Source organism: Mchenga conophoros, linkage group LG3 (genome assembly GCF_057382185.1).
Source record: "Mchenga conophoros isolate Kocher_MC1m ecotype Shallow Benthic linkage group LG3, M_conophoros_male_GT1.1, whole genome shotgun sequence".
NCBI lineage: Eukaryota > Metazoa > Chordata > Actinopteri > Cichliformes > Cichlidae > Mchenga > Mchenga conophoros.
The window spans coordinates 18,336,551-18,350,530 of record NC_140528.1 but is presented as its reverse complement, the minus strand read 5'-3'; the positions used below and the strand labels follow the sequence as shown (position 1 = coordinate 18,350,530).

At 44.3% G+C, this 13,980-nt stretch overlaps 1 protein-coding gene across 1 annotated transcript; it reads left to right on the top strand.

The window, feature by feature from the left end:
• The first annotated feature begins 256 nt into the window (after window positions 1-256).
• Window positions 257-12,489, top strand: LOC146577523 (protein NLRC3-like). The gene is made up of 7 exons (XM_085268249.1): window positions 257-383; window positions 468-566; window positions 725-823; window positions 2,218-2,319; window positions 6,352-6,587; window positions 6,704-8,555; window positions 12,309-12,489. Exons 1-7 carry the CDS (start codon window positions 295-297, stop codon window positions 12,487-12,489), a joined length of 2,658 nt encoding a protein of 885 aa, XP_085124375.1. The 5' UTR covers window positions 257-294.
• Window positions 12,490-13,980: the final 1,491 nt, after the last annotated feature.

Genomic DNA, 13,980 nt, shown 5'->3' with positions numbered 1-13,980 from the left:
TTACCCAGCTACATTTCTGAAAGAATGCAAAAGCATTGACATATATTTTTCCTTCCTACGATAGGCCGACGGGCAGGGCAGAGATAGATTTTGGTAGCCCGACTGGAAAAATCGCTAACCCCGGGACGTCGGGCTAGCGATTTTGCAAGCCCTGAAGCTGCATCTCAGATGGATGTTAGTCCAACACATCGGACACGACCTCTGCAGCTCTCAGTTGATGTGCACATGAATGATTTGTGTTTCCTCTGCAGGTGAAGGTAGAAAGTGTGTGTGAGCTGATGTGAATTGAGCAGCATGGATCAGTGTGAGGACAGAGAGGAGGGAGTCCCTCCCTCTAAAAGCACTCTGTGTGGGGAACATGAGAGCCAGACCAAAGCTCAGAGGTGAGATGACCATCTCTAACTGTCCATGACTCTTCTCCATGTCACAGCTCAGCACTCACATCACTGCTCCATCATTATTCACAGGAACCCACCTGGACCTCCACCCAGCTCTGTGTCCTCTAAGAGCAAACGGGTGAAGCATTTCTTTCGTAATTTAGGGCAAAAAAAGTCATCTGACGAAAAGTAAGTTCATGTCAGTATTAAAATGTTTGAAATTTTAGTCAGCTTTTTACTATTTAACGATTTAAATAATATACTATTTACATACTTTATTTATACTTTTTATGTAATGTATTGGATACATTGGATGTGACACATGTTTCATGTTCACTTACTTTTAGCGTCAATCAGAAACCACTCAGCTCTGTGTCCTTAAAGAGAGACTGGTCCAATCATCGAGACATTGATTTTAAATCCCAGCCTGTGTCTGCTGCAGAGAGGTGAGCTGTTAGTAACATGAACTCTCTGATTTAAATGATTTTGATGTTTCCTGGTTTCTAAAATGCATCTCTGTAGCAGAGCAGTGTCTCCAAGGACACACAGGCTCAGCTGTAACTGTCAGTTTATCTGGTTTTAAGACACATTTGGACTCAATTGGCTGTTTTTAACTATTTATTTTAATCAGAGGTGTAAATCTAGACCTCACACATCTGGATCCTAAACTATGATAGAAGCAGCTGCTAGCAGTGTCACGGTTCTGGGTCCGTTGGACCCAGTATTTTGAGTTTATTGTGTTTTGATTTAAGTTTGCATCAGGGATTGTGTTCTTGTTCTCTTGTCGTGTTATGGTGATGATTATGATGTCTATTATTAGAGTTCCATGTTTCTGTTTATCTGGGTTTAAGATGTGGGTTTAGTTTCATATGTCATTTCCTGTCTGTCTCTCGATGTCGAGCCTGCGTGTGATGTTTTATTGTGAAGGTCTGCGTCTCATGTGAGTGTGTTCAGTTTTACCTCGGTCATCTTACTGATTGTTCCCAGCTGTGTCCACCACCTGTGTGTAATTCCTGTGTTTCTCTGTGTGTATTTAAGTCGTGTCCTCCGTCATTGTAGTTGCTGGTCCGTCTGTGTAACCACCGTGTCTCGCTCGTGTGTTCACCCTGCTGTCTACCATCGTCTGCCTCTGCTCGCCCTGCTTCATGTTCAGGTTTCTGCGCTATGGTTTAGTTGTTTCCCAGTATAGTTTAGTTCGAGCTCCATTTGCTGTTTGTCCTTATTTTGTGCTCAATAAACCACCCTCACTTCTCCACTACTGCCTGTGTTTGGATCCTCCTTCATTTCCTCCACACGGCTCCTCTCACTCGCCGTGACAAGCAGTGGGTAGTTTGACTTTGATACGCTGCTCTAGAAAGCAAACAAAGGTTTGTGCAGCTCCTCTTCAGAAAAGTGTTCAGAGAGCAGCTGCTGTATTAGACAAAGGCTCGTCGTGTGAGCCCAGATGTGTGTAACAGCTGGATGAAGGAGAACCATCACAGTCGCGTCTCCATCCCGCCTTTATTAATGAACTTCCTGTTGCTTGCAGATGACAGGAACACAAAGTGTTTGTGCCACGTGATGCTGCAGGATTTGTTAACGTGTCCATGATGGTAACATCTCCTCGTCTAACTGCAAACACATGAGCGCTCCTAACGGCAGCTATCACAGCCACACAGGCAGACTGTGTCTCACTGTTGCATTCAGGGACATTTGTTTTCCTGTAAAAAGCTGAACTCTAATCTAAGAGGACTGTTACTGACAGGAAACAGCTGCATTATCTGCAGTCTGTGTGATCACAGCTGCTTCAATCACTTTATCAGAGAATTGATCATTGAATAAAACATGTTTGTGTCTGCAGAGGTCAGAGGTCACAGTCTGCAGGATCCAGCTGTCCATCTGTGAGGAGTGATGGGTCCAGATTTTACCCTCCAGACTTCAGTGCTGAACCTGAACCAACGAGGTCAGAGACCTGTGATGACTCCTTTACATGTTTGTGTTTTCCTGGATAAATATGACCAAAGATTCATTAAAAAGGTAAAAAATCTTAGACTTTATCCTGTAGCGCTGTGTGGCAGGCAGGATTGGACCCAAACACAACAGGATGAAGTCAAAGAGGCAGCTTTATTTCAGCTGTGAACATGCAAACAGCAGAAATAAGGAAACATAACTGTAGGTTTGCAGTGAATGAAGCCTCAGCTCGACGCTCCACTTTGTCCCTCTTTTCCTTCTCCAAACAGCCACATCAGGAGTCTCTGATGGAGTTTTAAAATATTTAATTACAAATGTCCAAAGATGGGTTCAGGATACCTGAATCCACAGTTATTAAAGCTAAAATAGTTCACAGGGTTTGGACTTTGTTAGGTGACGAGAGAACATCAAAGTGTTTTTTATCTTTAAACAGTATTTTTATCACTTCAGTTGCTCTCACAGCCCTGTTTGTTATTTTACCAGAGCTCTTATGTTTCACTCAGTGCTCCCACCAAACACCTTGGAGGACACATTAGTGTGATTTAGATTTCATTGGTGTAAACACCAGTCACACAAGCTAACCCATGGAGGCAGCAGCAGGCTTTGTTTTTGGTAAAGTCTGCTGGCTTAAACTAAGAGAGTTTAGTTTGTTAGCACAAAGAGCTGTCAGCTAAAGCCCCGAATGCACTTTGAATACAGACGAACTGAGAAAAACACTTTAAATACAGCAAACAGTCAAACTGACAACCAATGTTCCGTCTAAATTTTCACGTGTCTGAGCGAACACACAAACTCCCTGAGCGGTTCCTTGGACCACTGTGAGCGACATCAGACGTGTGCACTGTGGTCACGCCACCATCGAATCCATCCAAGTTACATGGTTTATTAAAATAATCAAATTACAGCATTTACATTTATGTTAGACTACTTTTAATGAACTGCTTTATCCCATTTACAATGAAAATGCAAAAAAAATCTAGTCATTAACCCATGTAGTATGTTAACACTATTGGAAGTAAAAATAACTTGAACTCCAATTTTGAAAACACAACTTTCTTTCCTTTTTAAAAAAGCTCTGACTTGTATTATGAGTCTGTGGTCTGGGAGAGAGTCCTGTAACTCTCTGTCTGCAAAATATAGTATATAATGACCAATGCTGGGCAATTAATTATATAGTTACTTCTTCAAAAAAGTAACTCAGTTTGGCAAACAACAAATCATCAGGGGGTCCTTTTGTCCCTCTGTGGGGGGTCACTCCCACTAGGTTTATATCTGGGACTCTCCACCATTTGACCTTAGAACTGAAGAAGCTTCTTGGATGAGAGGTGAAACGTCTTCAAGCAACTTAAAGAAGTCCAGACGCTTTTCTTTCAAGCTCCTTTGACTACGATGACCTGGATGACTGAGAACCTTCACAGGCAAACAACAAAGTTGCAGCTATTTTTTTTAAATGCCAAGGTGTTTTTAAGTAAACATTTCAAACTATTTTTAGAACAATCAGCTGTTCTGCATCAAATCTGATGCCACACAAATTATTTGTGTCACTCCAAAAAATATTTCTGTCCACTATGAGATAAAGGAGAACAACAGCCTGATACCTGCAGGCCTGACAACAGGAGATGTATCACTCCTGTAACACCTTAACATTCAGCAGTCGCCTCATTGTTCTGACACACACAACAAAACTATTTACTACACTACACACTAACTACACAAGATTTGCGCTAAACGTCGCAAATCTCTCACATCTCAAAGCACCGCCGTCACTCCTAAAACTTCCCCCCGTTTCTTAACAACTAGATGCCATGTTGTCATATCAGTTTTTGATTGGTCGACATGGTACTTTTTTGGACGAATAGGAAAGACAGAGGGGGGTGGGGTTTGTTTTTGCTCACAGGTGGAGAGCGCTTTCGAGCCTTTTTTCTTATAAAACGCCGATTTAACTGTTTCTTCCTGCAGTAAACATAAAAAACAATAGTATTCAGCAAGGAAACCGAACATTGCATATTTTTATCACAACTCTGGTTTTACGTGGCCTATCAACACAATTTAAAAACTGGTATAAAGTCCACACTTTTTCCCGTCAGTTGTTCTGTCTGTCCTGCTCACATCTCCAATGGTTGTACACGTTGTGGAGTGAAGCCACGTTAATGACATCAGCCACGCCACTTTGCCAGCTAAAACACCGGTGTCGGCACATAAGGACGCTGTCATAGCCTGTCAACAACTTTGATTAGCTGCGTATATACGAATGTGAATCGTATCATTGGCTGGACTATGGGATAAGGTGGCATCGTTCTAATCCCATACGGATGAGCCGGACACTCACTGACCAACACTGCAAAACAGAATTGTTAAAATATTAATTTTAATTTCAATTCAGGTTAGATTTTTTTTTGTGCGCAACGCAGATTTTCTGTGCGCAGAGACTGTGCCAGCAGTGCGCAATTGCGCACGTGCGCAGCTTAGAGGGAACATTGCTGACAACATCTTTTTCTGCTGATCATCCACAGCAGTACATTTAGCATTCATGCTAGCAGTAGGCTATGACTGTCCACTGAGCACCAACACAGGTAGGAGTGAGCAGTGATGAAGCAGGACTGTGGGCAAGTTTGAGCTACAATCCTATTGGCTTCTCAGTTTCTCCAAAGAAAAGGGGAAAAATTCTTGGTGTTGTGAGGATGTGAGTTGGTCTTGTTGTCGTGGGGCTGGAAGGATGCTGGCAGTGAGAGGCTTTTCATACAGTGTTCAGTAACAGAATGAGAAGAAAGCCACTGCACATGAAACAAGGTGCTCGTAGTGTTTGTTTACTGTGTTTGTGCCACAATGTCAGATCAGTTGTAGATTCACATGCAGACTTGTCCAGTGAAACCAATGCAAGTACTGCAGTACAGAGCAAAGACTAAGCAAGCCAGGAGAGCTCTCCAACTTTCTGAAAGTATCAGGATATTTGAGTGATAAGAAAAAGTGGATCGTGCAACATTGTCCCTCAGCACACAAAACAATCAAAGCAGAATAAATATAATGTTTTAGATCAAACACTTACAGGGACCTGAAGAGAGAGAACCAACAAAATGTCATGGCTAACAGAGGAACTCAAGCACAGACTGAGTTCTGACAAACAAAAAGGTGACAGTTTATTTACCAAAGGGGTGAACCACAGTGCTCTATATATGCACAGTGAGTTGGGGAGGGGGTCCAGGGCTCCAGGGAAAAGAGGGAAGGGAGTCCACATTCACTCCTCTTCAGTCACTCTTGTCCTGCTCTCCACTCACACAGCCACACACGGGAGTCATAGGTAAGCGTCTGTAACCAAGTCCGGGGAAATATATACTCAAAGTATACACAAAGTTAACCCAACTGGTGAATTTAGAGAGAGATTTCTTAGCAAGGAGCTGAGATCATGAACACAGGAGGGTCAATGTCCCAGCGACAAACTGCTCCATGCCGCAGCGTTAAATGGTTACCGGTAAGCCCAGGTGAATCAGCAACAGGTGGTGTAATCATCATAACTGTGTGGACCAAGAGCGAGAGGCCATTACAATCTCCACCCAGGCAGGCAAAACGCTAGCAGGAGAGAGCAAAACATAAAACCTGAAAAGCCATCATGAGCCAGCCAGAGAGACACAGAGTTTTATACTAGAAGAGAAACCTGCTCATCTTCATCATGTTTATTTAAATAGAGAAAATCAGAAGTCTCTGTGTGTCAGACCACGGCTCTACACGGACACTTCTAAGCTGCTTCAGAGTGAACTGACCCAGATAATCTGCACACAGCGGCTGTAAAACAGTGAAAGTCATAACTGTCTCTCTCTGATGGAAAGCTTTTATTGTGAAGTCAGGAAGTCTGCAGGAAGTGTTGAGTTTGTATTCATCACTCAGTGTTTAATGAGACAGGCAGACAAGAAGAGCAGCTCATTAGTGTTGATGAAATCAAAGGAACTGTGAGGAACTGCAGTTTGGTCACATCTGGATGTTTTTCACTGACAGTAAATGTTTTAGTGATAAAGAAATGTGTTCACAGAGAGAGGAAGAGGAGTGGTGTTTGTGAGGAGGAGCAGCTGTCCTGCTGTGCTTTGTGTCAGGATGTCCTGAAGGATCCAGTCTCTACCAGCTGTGGACACTGGTTCTGCAGACAGTGCATCTCCTCATACTGGGACCAGTCTGCTTCATCAGGAGACTCCTCCTGTCCCCAGTGTGGAGAAAGATCCAGAAGCAGAGCTGGACTGAAGACAGCCAGTCAGAGCAGCTGTGTACAAAGTAAGACTGAACATCTGTCTGCTGATGGACTCATTTCTGAAAACTGGACTTCTTGTGTTGTTCAGACATTGAAGAGTTTTCTTTCTCTTTAGTCTCATTGTTTTTCTTTCTTTCAGCAGATGTTGGTCTGCAGGAGGTTTTAGATGAACATAAGATCAGTCTGAGGAGGAGATGTGAACGTGTGACTGAAGGAAGTGATGAAACGGGAAGTAGAACCCTCCTCAACAGGATCTACACTGAGCTCTACATCACAGAGGGACAGAGTGAAGAGGTTCATACCCAACATGAGGTGAGGCAGCTGGAGACAGCTTCCAAGATGGACGCCCTCCATGATGCTCCAATCAGGTGCCAGGACATCTTTAAAGCCTTACCTGACCAACAGAGACCCATCAGAGTGGTTCTGACCAACGGCGTGGCTGGTGTTGGAAAAACCTTCTCAGTGCAGAAGTTCACTCTGGACTGGGCAGAGGGCTTGGAGAACCAACATGTCAGTGTGGTGGTTCTGCTTTCATTCAGGGAGCTGAACCTGATCAGAGATGAGCAGTACAGTTTTCTGGAGCTGCTCCATGTTTTCCATCCAACATTACAGAAGGTCACAGCAGAGAAGCTGGCTGTCTCTCAGCTTTTGTTCATCTTTGACGGCCTGGATGAAAGCAGACTTTCATTGGATTTCACCAACAGGAAGCTGCTGTCTGATGTCACACAGAAGTCATCAGTCAGCCAGCTGCTGACAAACCTCATCCAGGGGAATCTGCTTCCCTCGGCTCTCGTCTGGATAACTTCCCGACCCGCAGCAGCCAATCAGATCCCTCCTACATGTGTTGACAGGCTAACAGAAGTACGAGGCTTCACTGACGCCCAGAAGGAGGAGTACTTCAGGAGGAGATTCACTGATGAAGAGCTGTCCAGCAGAATCATCTCCCACATGAAGACATCCAGGAGCCTCCACATCATGTGTAGTATCCCAGTCTTCTGCTGGATCACTGCTACAGTTCTGGAGCACATGTTGACTACAGAGCAGAGAGGAGAGCTGCCCAAGACCCTGACTGACATGTACTCACACTTCCTGCTGGTTCAGACAAAGAGGAAGAAGAACAAGTACCATGAGGGACGTGAGACGAGTCCACAGGAGCTGACGAAGGCTGATAGGAAAGTTCTTCTGAAGCTGGGGAGGCTGGCGTTTGAACATCTGGAGAAAGGAAACATCATGTTCTACCAAGAAGACCTGGAGCAGTGTGGTCTGGATGTGACAGAGGCCTCGGTGTACTCAGGAGTTTGTACAGAGATCTTCAAAAGAGAGTGTGTGATCTTCCAGAAACCAGTCTACTGCTTTGTTCATCTGAGCATTCAGGAGTTTCTGGCTGCTGTCTACAAGTTCCACTGTTTCACCAACAGGAAGACAAAGGTGCTGAAGAACTTTTTGGGAGATTTTTGTTATGATTCTGACTTTGATTTTGACTATCATGATTATACTAATTTGCTTCGGTTTCCCCACATTAAACCATCTCTGGATGATTTCCTGAGCAGAGCCATGTATAAATCCCTCCAGAGTAAAAATGGCCACCTGGACCTGTTTGTTCGCTTCCTTCATGGCCTCTGTCTGGAGTCCAACCAGAGACTCTTAGTAGGTCTGCTGGGTCAGACAGAGATCAGTCGAGGAACCATCCAGAGAGTCATCAACAACCTGAAGGAGATGAACAGTGATAAAATCTCTCCTGACAGAAGCATCAACATCTTCCACTGTCTGATGGAGATGAACCACCTCTCATTATTTCAGGAGATCCAAGAGTTCCTGAAGTCAGAGAACAGATCAGAGAAGAAACTCACTGAGATCCAGTGCTCAGCTCTGGCCTTCATGCTGCAGATGTCAGAGGAGGTTCTGGATGAGTTGGACCTGCAGAAGTACAACACATCAGAGCGGGGACGACAGAGACTGATTCCAGCTGTGAGGACCTGCAGAAAGGCTGGGTGAGTCCAGATGTGATCATTAACATCATTGATCAGTGTAGCTTAGTAGTTTAATGTCGAAAATAAAATCAGATTGTAACCACAAAGTGTTTGTGTCCGTACGCTGCAACCTTCCACACCATTCCTTTATTGTACAGACTCAGCAGCAGCTCCATGGATCCCAAATCCAAGAGTGGAGAACAGATTTGAAGTGTGTCACATCCATGCAGTCACAGCTGTTTCCACCATGTTTCTACTGATATTAATCCTGTTCAATGACACGTTTCATATCAGTGAATATGTTCTTTAGGACGTCCACTGACATTTAGTATTTAGTATTTATTGTCATTGTCAAGAACAATGAAATTGCGTTTGGGGCTTCCATACAACCCAAAAAAAAAGAAGAAAATAATAAATACCCCTTAAAACCCAAGTGTACATATTTAACCCAGTGTGACTCCAATGCAATAAGACAATCCTTAGCAATAATGTTCGTAGAAATTCAGACAAAGACTTGAGAAACATGACAAAATACAACAATGCAACCCATTCAATATTATTGTACTGTGAGATATGATATCAGATATGATAGTTATCTATTTAAGAAAGGGGGGGGGGGGGGCAGGAGGGGGAAGAGAATAAAGATATGATGCACCAATGCAGACCAGTTCATTGCTATTAAGAAGTTGGATATGGTTATTGTCCGTGAGAGGGGGGCAGAGAGTTCAGGAGCCTCACAGCCTGTGGATACAGGCTGTTGGCCAGTCTGGATGTTCTGGCCTGTATAGACCTGTACCTTCTCCCTGAGGGCAGCAGATGGAAAAGGTGGCGCGCAGGGTGATGTTGGTCCCGCAGGATACTGTGCACCCTCCTCAGACAGCGAGTGGGGAAGATATTACTGATCTCTGGCAGACTTGTTCCAATAATTCTGCCAGCTTCTTTCACCACCCGCTGGAGTGCTTGCTGATCGGCCTTGGTGCAGCTGGGGAACCACACTAGAAATCCATACGTCAGAACGCTGCTGATGGCACAGTTGTAGAAGTTCAACATCAGAGATCTGGGAATGTGTGCGCTCCGCAGTCTCCTCAGGTAGTAGAGGCGCTGTTGGGCCTTCCGTACAACTGAGGTGATATGGTTGCCCCAGGACAGGTCCTCGGTCACAGTTACCCCCAAGAATTTAAAACTGCTCACCCTCTCCACCGCCTCACTGCCAATGAAGAGAGGCAGATGGTTGTTATGACCCCTCTTCCGGAAATCTACAATGATCTCCTTGGTCTTTTTGGTGTTTAAGACCAAGTTATTGTCGTGGCACCATGACTCTAGTTGTTGCACCTCTGTCCTATAGTTTGTCTCATCATTGTTGGATATAAGTCCGAGCACTGTAGTGTCATCTGAGCATGTTTAAGTGTCCTGCTGGAAATCACTCAAATCATCCATGAAATCCATGAAAAATCCTTTTAGTGTTTCTAACTTCACCCTCTGTCCTCTCTCTCTCCATCCTCCTCACTGCTTCTTTCACTGATAATCACACAAACATCGTATTCAGCTACAAAATAACACAATAATATCATCTGATGATCATTATTATAAGAGCAGGATCCATATTTGATATCAGAGTAACACACTGCTTGGTTATGTACAGTCATGTTTTTTGACTTTTCCAGTGCTTTCAACACCATCAGGCCGACCCTCCTGGGTGATAAGTTAGCAGCGATGCAGGTGGATGCTTCTCTGGTGTCCTGGATTGTTGATTACCTGACAGGAAGACCACAATATGTACGTCTCCCACAGTGTGTGTCTGACAAGGTGATTAGCAACACAGGGGCACCACAGGGGACTGTCCTCTCCCCCTTCCTCTTCACCCTCTACACCACAGACTTCAGCCACTGCACAGAGACCTGCCATCTTCAGAAGTTTTCTGATGACTCTGCGGTGGTTGGATGCATCAGCAGGGATGATGAGACAGAGTACCGGGCTGTGGTCGACTCCTTTGTCACGTGGTGTGAGCAGAATCATCTGCAGCTCAACGTGGCAAAGACCAAGGAACTGATCGTGGACTTCAGGAAGACCAGGAAACACTTGACCCCTGTTTCAATCCAGGGGGTCAGTGTTGACATTGTGGAGGACTATAAATACCTTGGAGTACACATTGACAATAAACTGGACTGGGCTAAAAACACCACAGCACTTTACAGGAAGGGCCAGAGTCGTCTCTATTTTTTGAGGCGACTGAGGTCCTTCAACATCTGCCAGAAAATGCTGAGGATTTTCTATGAGTCTGTTGTGGCCAGTGCCATCCTCTATGCTGTTGCATGCTGGGGGAGCAGGCTGAGGGTCGCAGATGCCAACAGACTTAATAAACTGATCCGTAAGGCCAGCAATGTTGTGGGGATGGAGCTGGACTCCCTCAAGGTGGTGTCGGAGAGGCGGATGCTGTCCAAGATAAAGACAATGTTGGATAACACCTCCCACCCACTCCATGACATGTTGGTCAGTCACAGGAGCTCGTTCAGTGAGAGACTGAGATTACCGAAAAGCACCACTGAACGACACAGGAAATCATTCCTGCCTGTGGCCATCTCCCTGTACAACGCATCCACTTAACACACTGTTTGCTGCTACAGCTACACATGTTTCTTTTCCAAATATTTATTTATAAGTGACTTATGTATGTATGTATGTATATATATGTATATATTGTACTATTCTTAGTTAGCGTATTGTCTGTCTTGTCTTAATGTTGGTTTAAAATGGAGCACTGTAACAAAAAATAATTTCCCCCAGGGATCAATAAAGTATTCTGATTCTGATTCTGATCATCAGTGACTGTGGGTCAAACAGAAGCTCTCTGATTGGTTGCTGACCTTGGTCACCTGTCCACTCTCACCTGTTTGTGTTTGCTCTCTCTTTGCTGTCTCCATCCTCTCTCTCCTTTCTCTCCCTCTTTGTCTTTGTACGTCACTCAGGTCCAATGGAAACAGTGACATTTACAAACCAATCAAAGACAAACTGATCCATGTCAGGTTATAACAATATTCAAAGTGAATACAGGCTGCTGCTGGACACAGACAGGTAACATCATTTTGACTTGCTGTCACCTGGATCTGGACTCATAAACACTGAAGCCCTGAACAGGAATACAAATCATTTTCTGCCAACTAGCGACACACCAGCAGATAATGGCTCAGAAAGCTAAAATGAGCCAATCATTTCTGTGTTTAGTTCCCCTGAAATCAGATCTGATATCAGCAGCTCTGAGTTCATTCATCATTATTGTCCAGTGATGAGATTTCTGCTCCGTTTGGTAACAGTCAGCAGGTTTTTCCTGCGTGTGGACGTGAACAGTCGTACCTGACAGCAGGTAGCAAACAGAGATCATCTTTCCAGCTGGAACTCTTCACTGAGCTGAACTCATTCAAAATGTTCTGGAGTCAAAACAGGAAACAGTCCAAATGTGTGTCTTCACTCTGACTCTGGATCAGATCTCAGTGACAGACTGTGGACATTATGGAAGCCTAAATGTGACACCATCTTCCTCCTTCATCTGCAGATTAAAGCCAAACAAAGATTCTCATTAAAAGTCTGCAGGTCTGAGAGAGACTCAATCGTTGTGTCATGTCAAACACAGTAAGAGGAGCTGAAGCACAGATGTGAAGAGCAGATTCATCAGATTATGACCTCACTCTGTTTTGTCTTCATATACATTCAGTCTGTGTTTATAATGCAGATTTTCTGCTTTTATAATAACACATTTTATATTTTCTATCATCACAGACTGACTGAGTGTCGACTCTCAGAGTCTCACTGTGAAGTTGTGGCCTCAGCTCTGAAGTCCAGCCCCTCCCATCTGACACAGCTGGACATGAGTGGAAATAATGACCTCCAGGATTCAGGTGTGAAGCTTCTGTGTGCTGGACTGGAGAGTCCAAACTGTCGACTGGAGACTCTGAGGTGAGTTCACTGACTGCGGCTGTTGTTGTTTTTCTATATTTCAGGTCTTTGATGGATGTTTGAAACTTTCTTCAGTTCCTAAATGTTCAGGATGTGTCTGAAGACAAATGTGACGAAGTTTGAGTGCTTTCAGAAATGTTGTCTTTCCAAACGACTGAACAACAGTTTTTCCTTTTGGCTCCAAACAGAAGTGACAGACTTGAGCAGGGTTCATTTAAAGGCTGACAGAAGTGGAGTGGTGACGGGGAGATGTTTGACAGGACAGTGTTTCAGCCTCCACAGGTTCATGTTGTGCTCCATCAGTCAGTGAAGATGAAGTCAGTGCTGATGAGGCTGTAGAGTGTGTGAGGGATGTGAATGAGGATGATGAAGATCTGATGATAGCAGATAAAAACAGGCTGCAGAGACTTTGAGCCATACAGGGCACACAGTGTGTGTACAGAACAGCTGAAATCATTATGGAGGCCTCACTGGGATATGGAAGCATCACAGTACAGCTTCAGTGAAGCATTAAAGTCTCTGATATGAGATGAGAAATGAAGCAGCCAGAGCTTTTTCATGAGTGGAAATCCACTGTGACTGTGAGCTGCTGCTACAGCCTCCAGATTAGCCAGCAGCTCATCCTGCTCAACATTTTCTCACCAACTTTAATGGAAGTGTGATGTTTTCAGCTGGAGTGATGGTCAGGGTGGCCTCCCTCTCCTCTTCTTCTCCTCTTCCTCTTTCCTTTGTAAAGCCACTTCTGCTGCTTTCATTCATTTGGAAGTCCTGTAGCTGAGTTTGGGAGAGACTAACAGCCTCGGCAGCAGAGGGGAGAAAGGCTGTAACTGTTGGGTCTGTGTTTCCACAAGCCCCGCTAATTCTAGAGACTTATTCATCATGAAGAAAACAAGACAGTCGATCGATCCATTACTTGCGCAAGGGAGGCCTCGTCTGTGTCCAGCACGACAATGACCCCAATGGTGGCCTCCTCTCGCTGCCTTTTATTGACAATCCTCAAACAATAGTTTACAAAGCACCTCCCCTTGCAACCCCCCTTTGGTTACATAGACAAGGCACTGTGTGTGTGTGTGTGTGTGTGTGTGTGTGTGTGTGTTACCTCCTGCTGACCAAAGGGTCATAAACCCAGGAAGTTTACATCAAAAGAAACAGATCTTTCAGATAGGATGTATCTACAATAAAACCTCCCCCAGCACAGAGTGGTTGGAGAGGTGGTCAGGATCAAAGGAATGGCTTTGATCCTACTGCTTAAACTAAGACTGTACAAATTTAAGAAACACAATGGCAACATTCAACAATTAGACTTAACATTTCCCTCCTTTTTGTCATTGTTCTTAAATTTCAACTTATGCACCCTTTGTTTGGACAGTGTCAGTATAGATTTCATTCATACACAGTAAACTACATCCTATACATAAGCAAATCAGTATCAACAGTCCAAAAACAGGAATTAATTTTTTCAAAAGAAGATGCCACCAAGGACCAGACGGTAACC

Bases quoted from the DNA above. Each gene is read 5' to 3' on its own strand.
- LOC146577523 (XM_085268249.1), top strand. From the start codon at position 295: ATGGATCAGTGTGAGGACAGAGAGGAGGGAGTCCCTCCCTCTAAAAGC. The intron at 567-724 runs GTAAGTTCATGT...ACTTACTTTTAG, and splicing joins AAAAAGTCATCTGACGAAAA to CGTCAATCAGAAACCACTCA. The intron at 2,320-6,351 runs GTCAGAGACCTG...ATGTGTTCACAG, and splicing joins GCTGAACCTGAACCAACGAG to AGAGAGGAAGAGGAGTGGTG.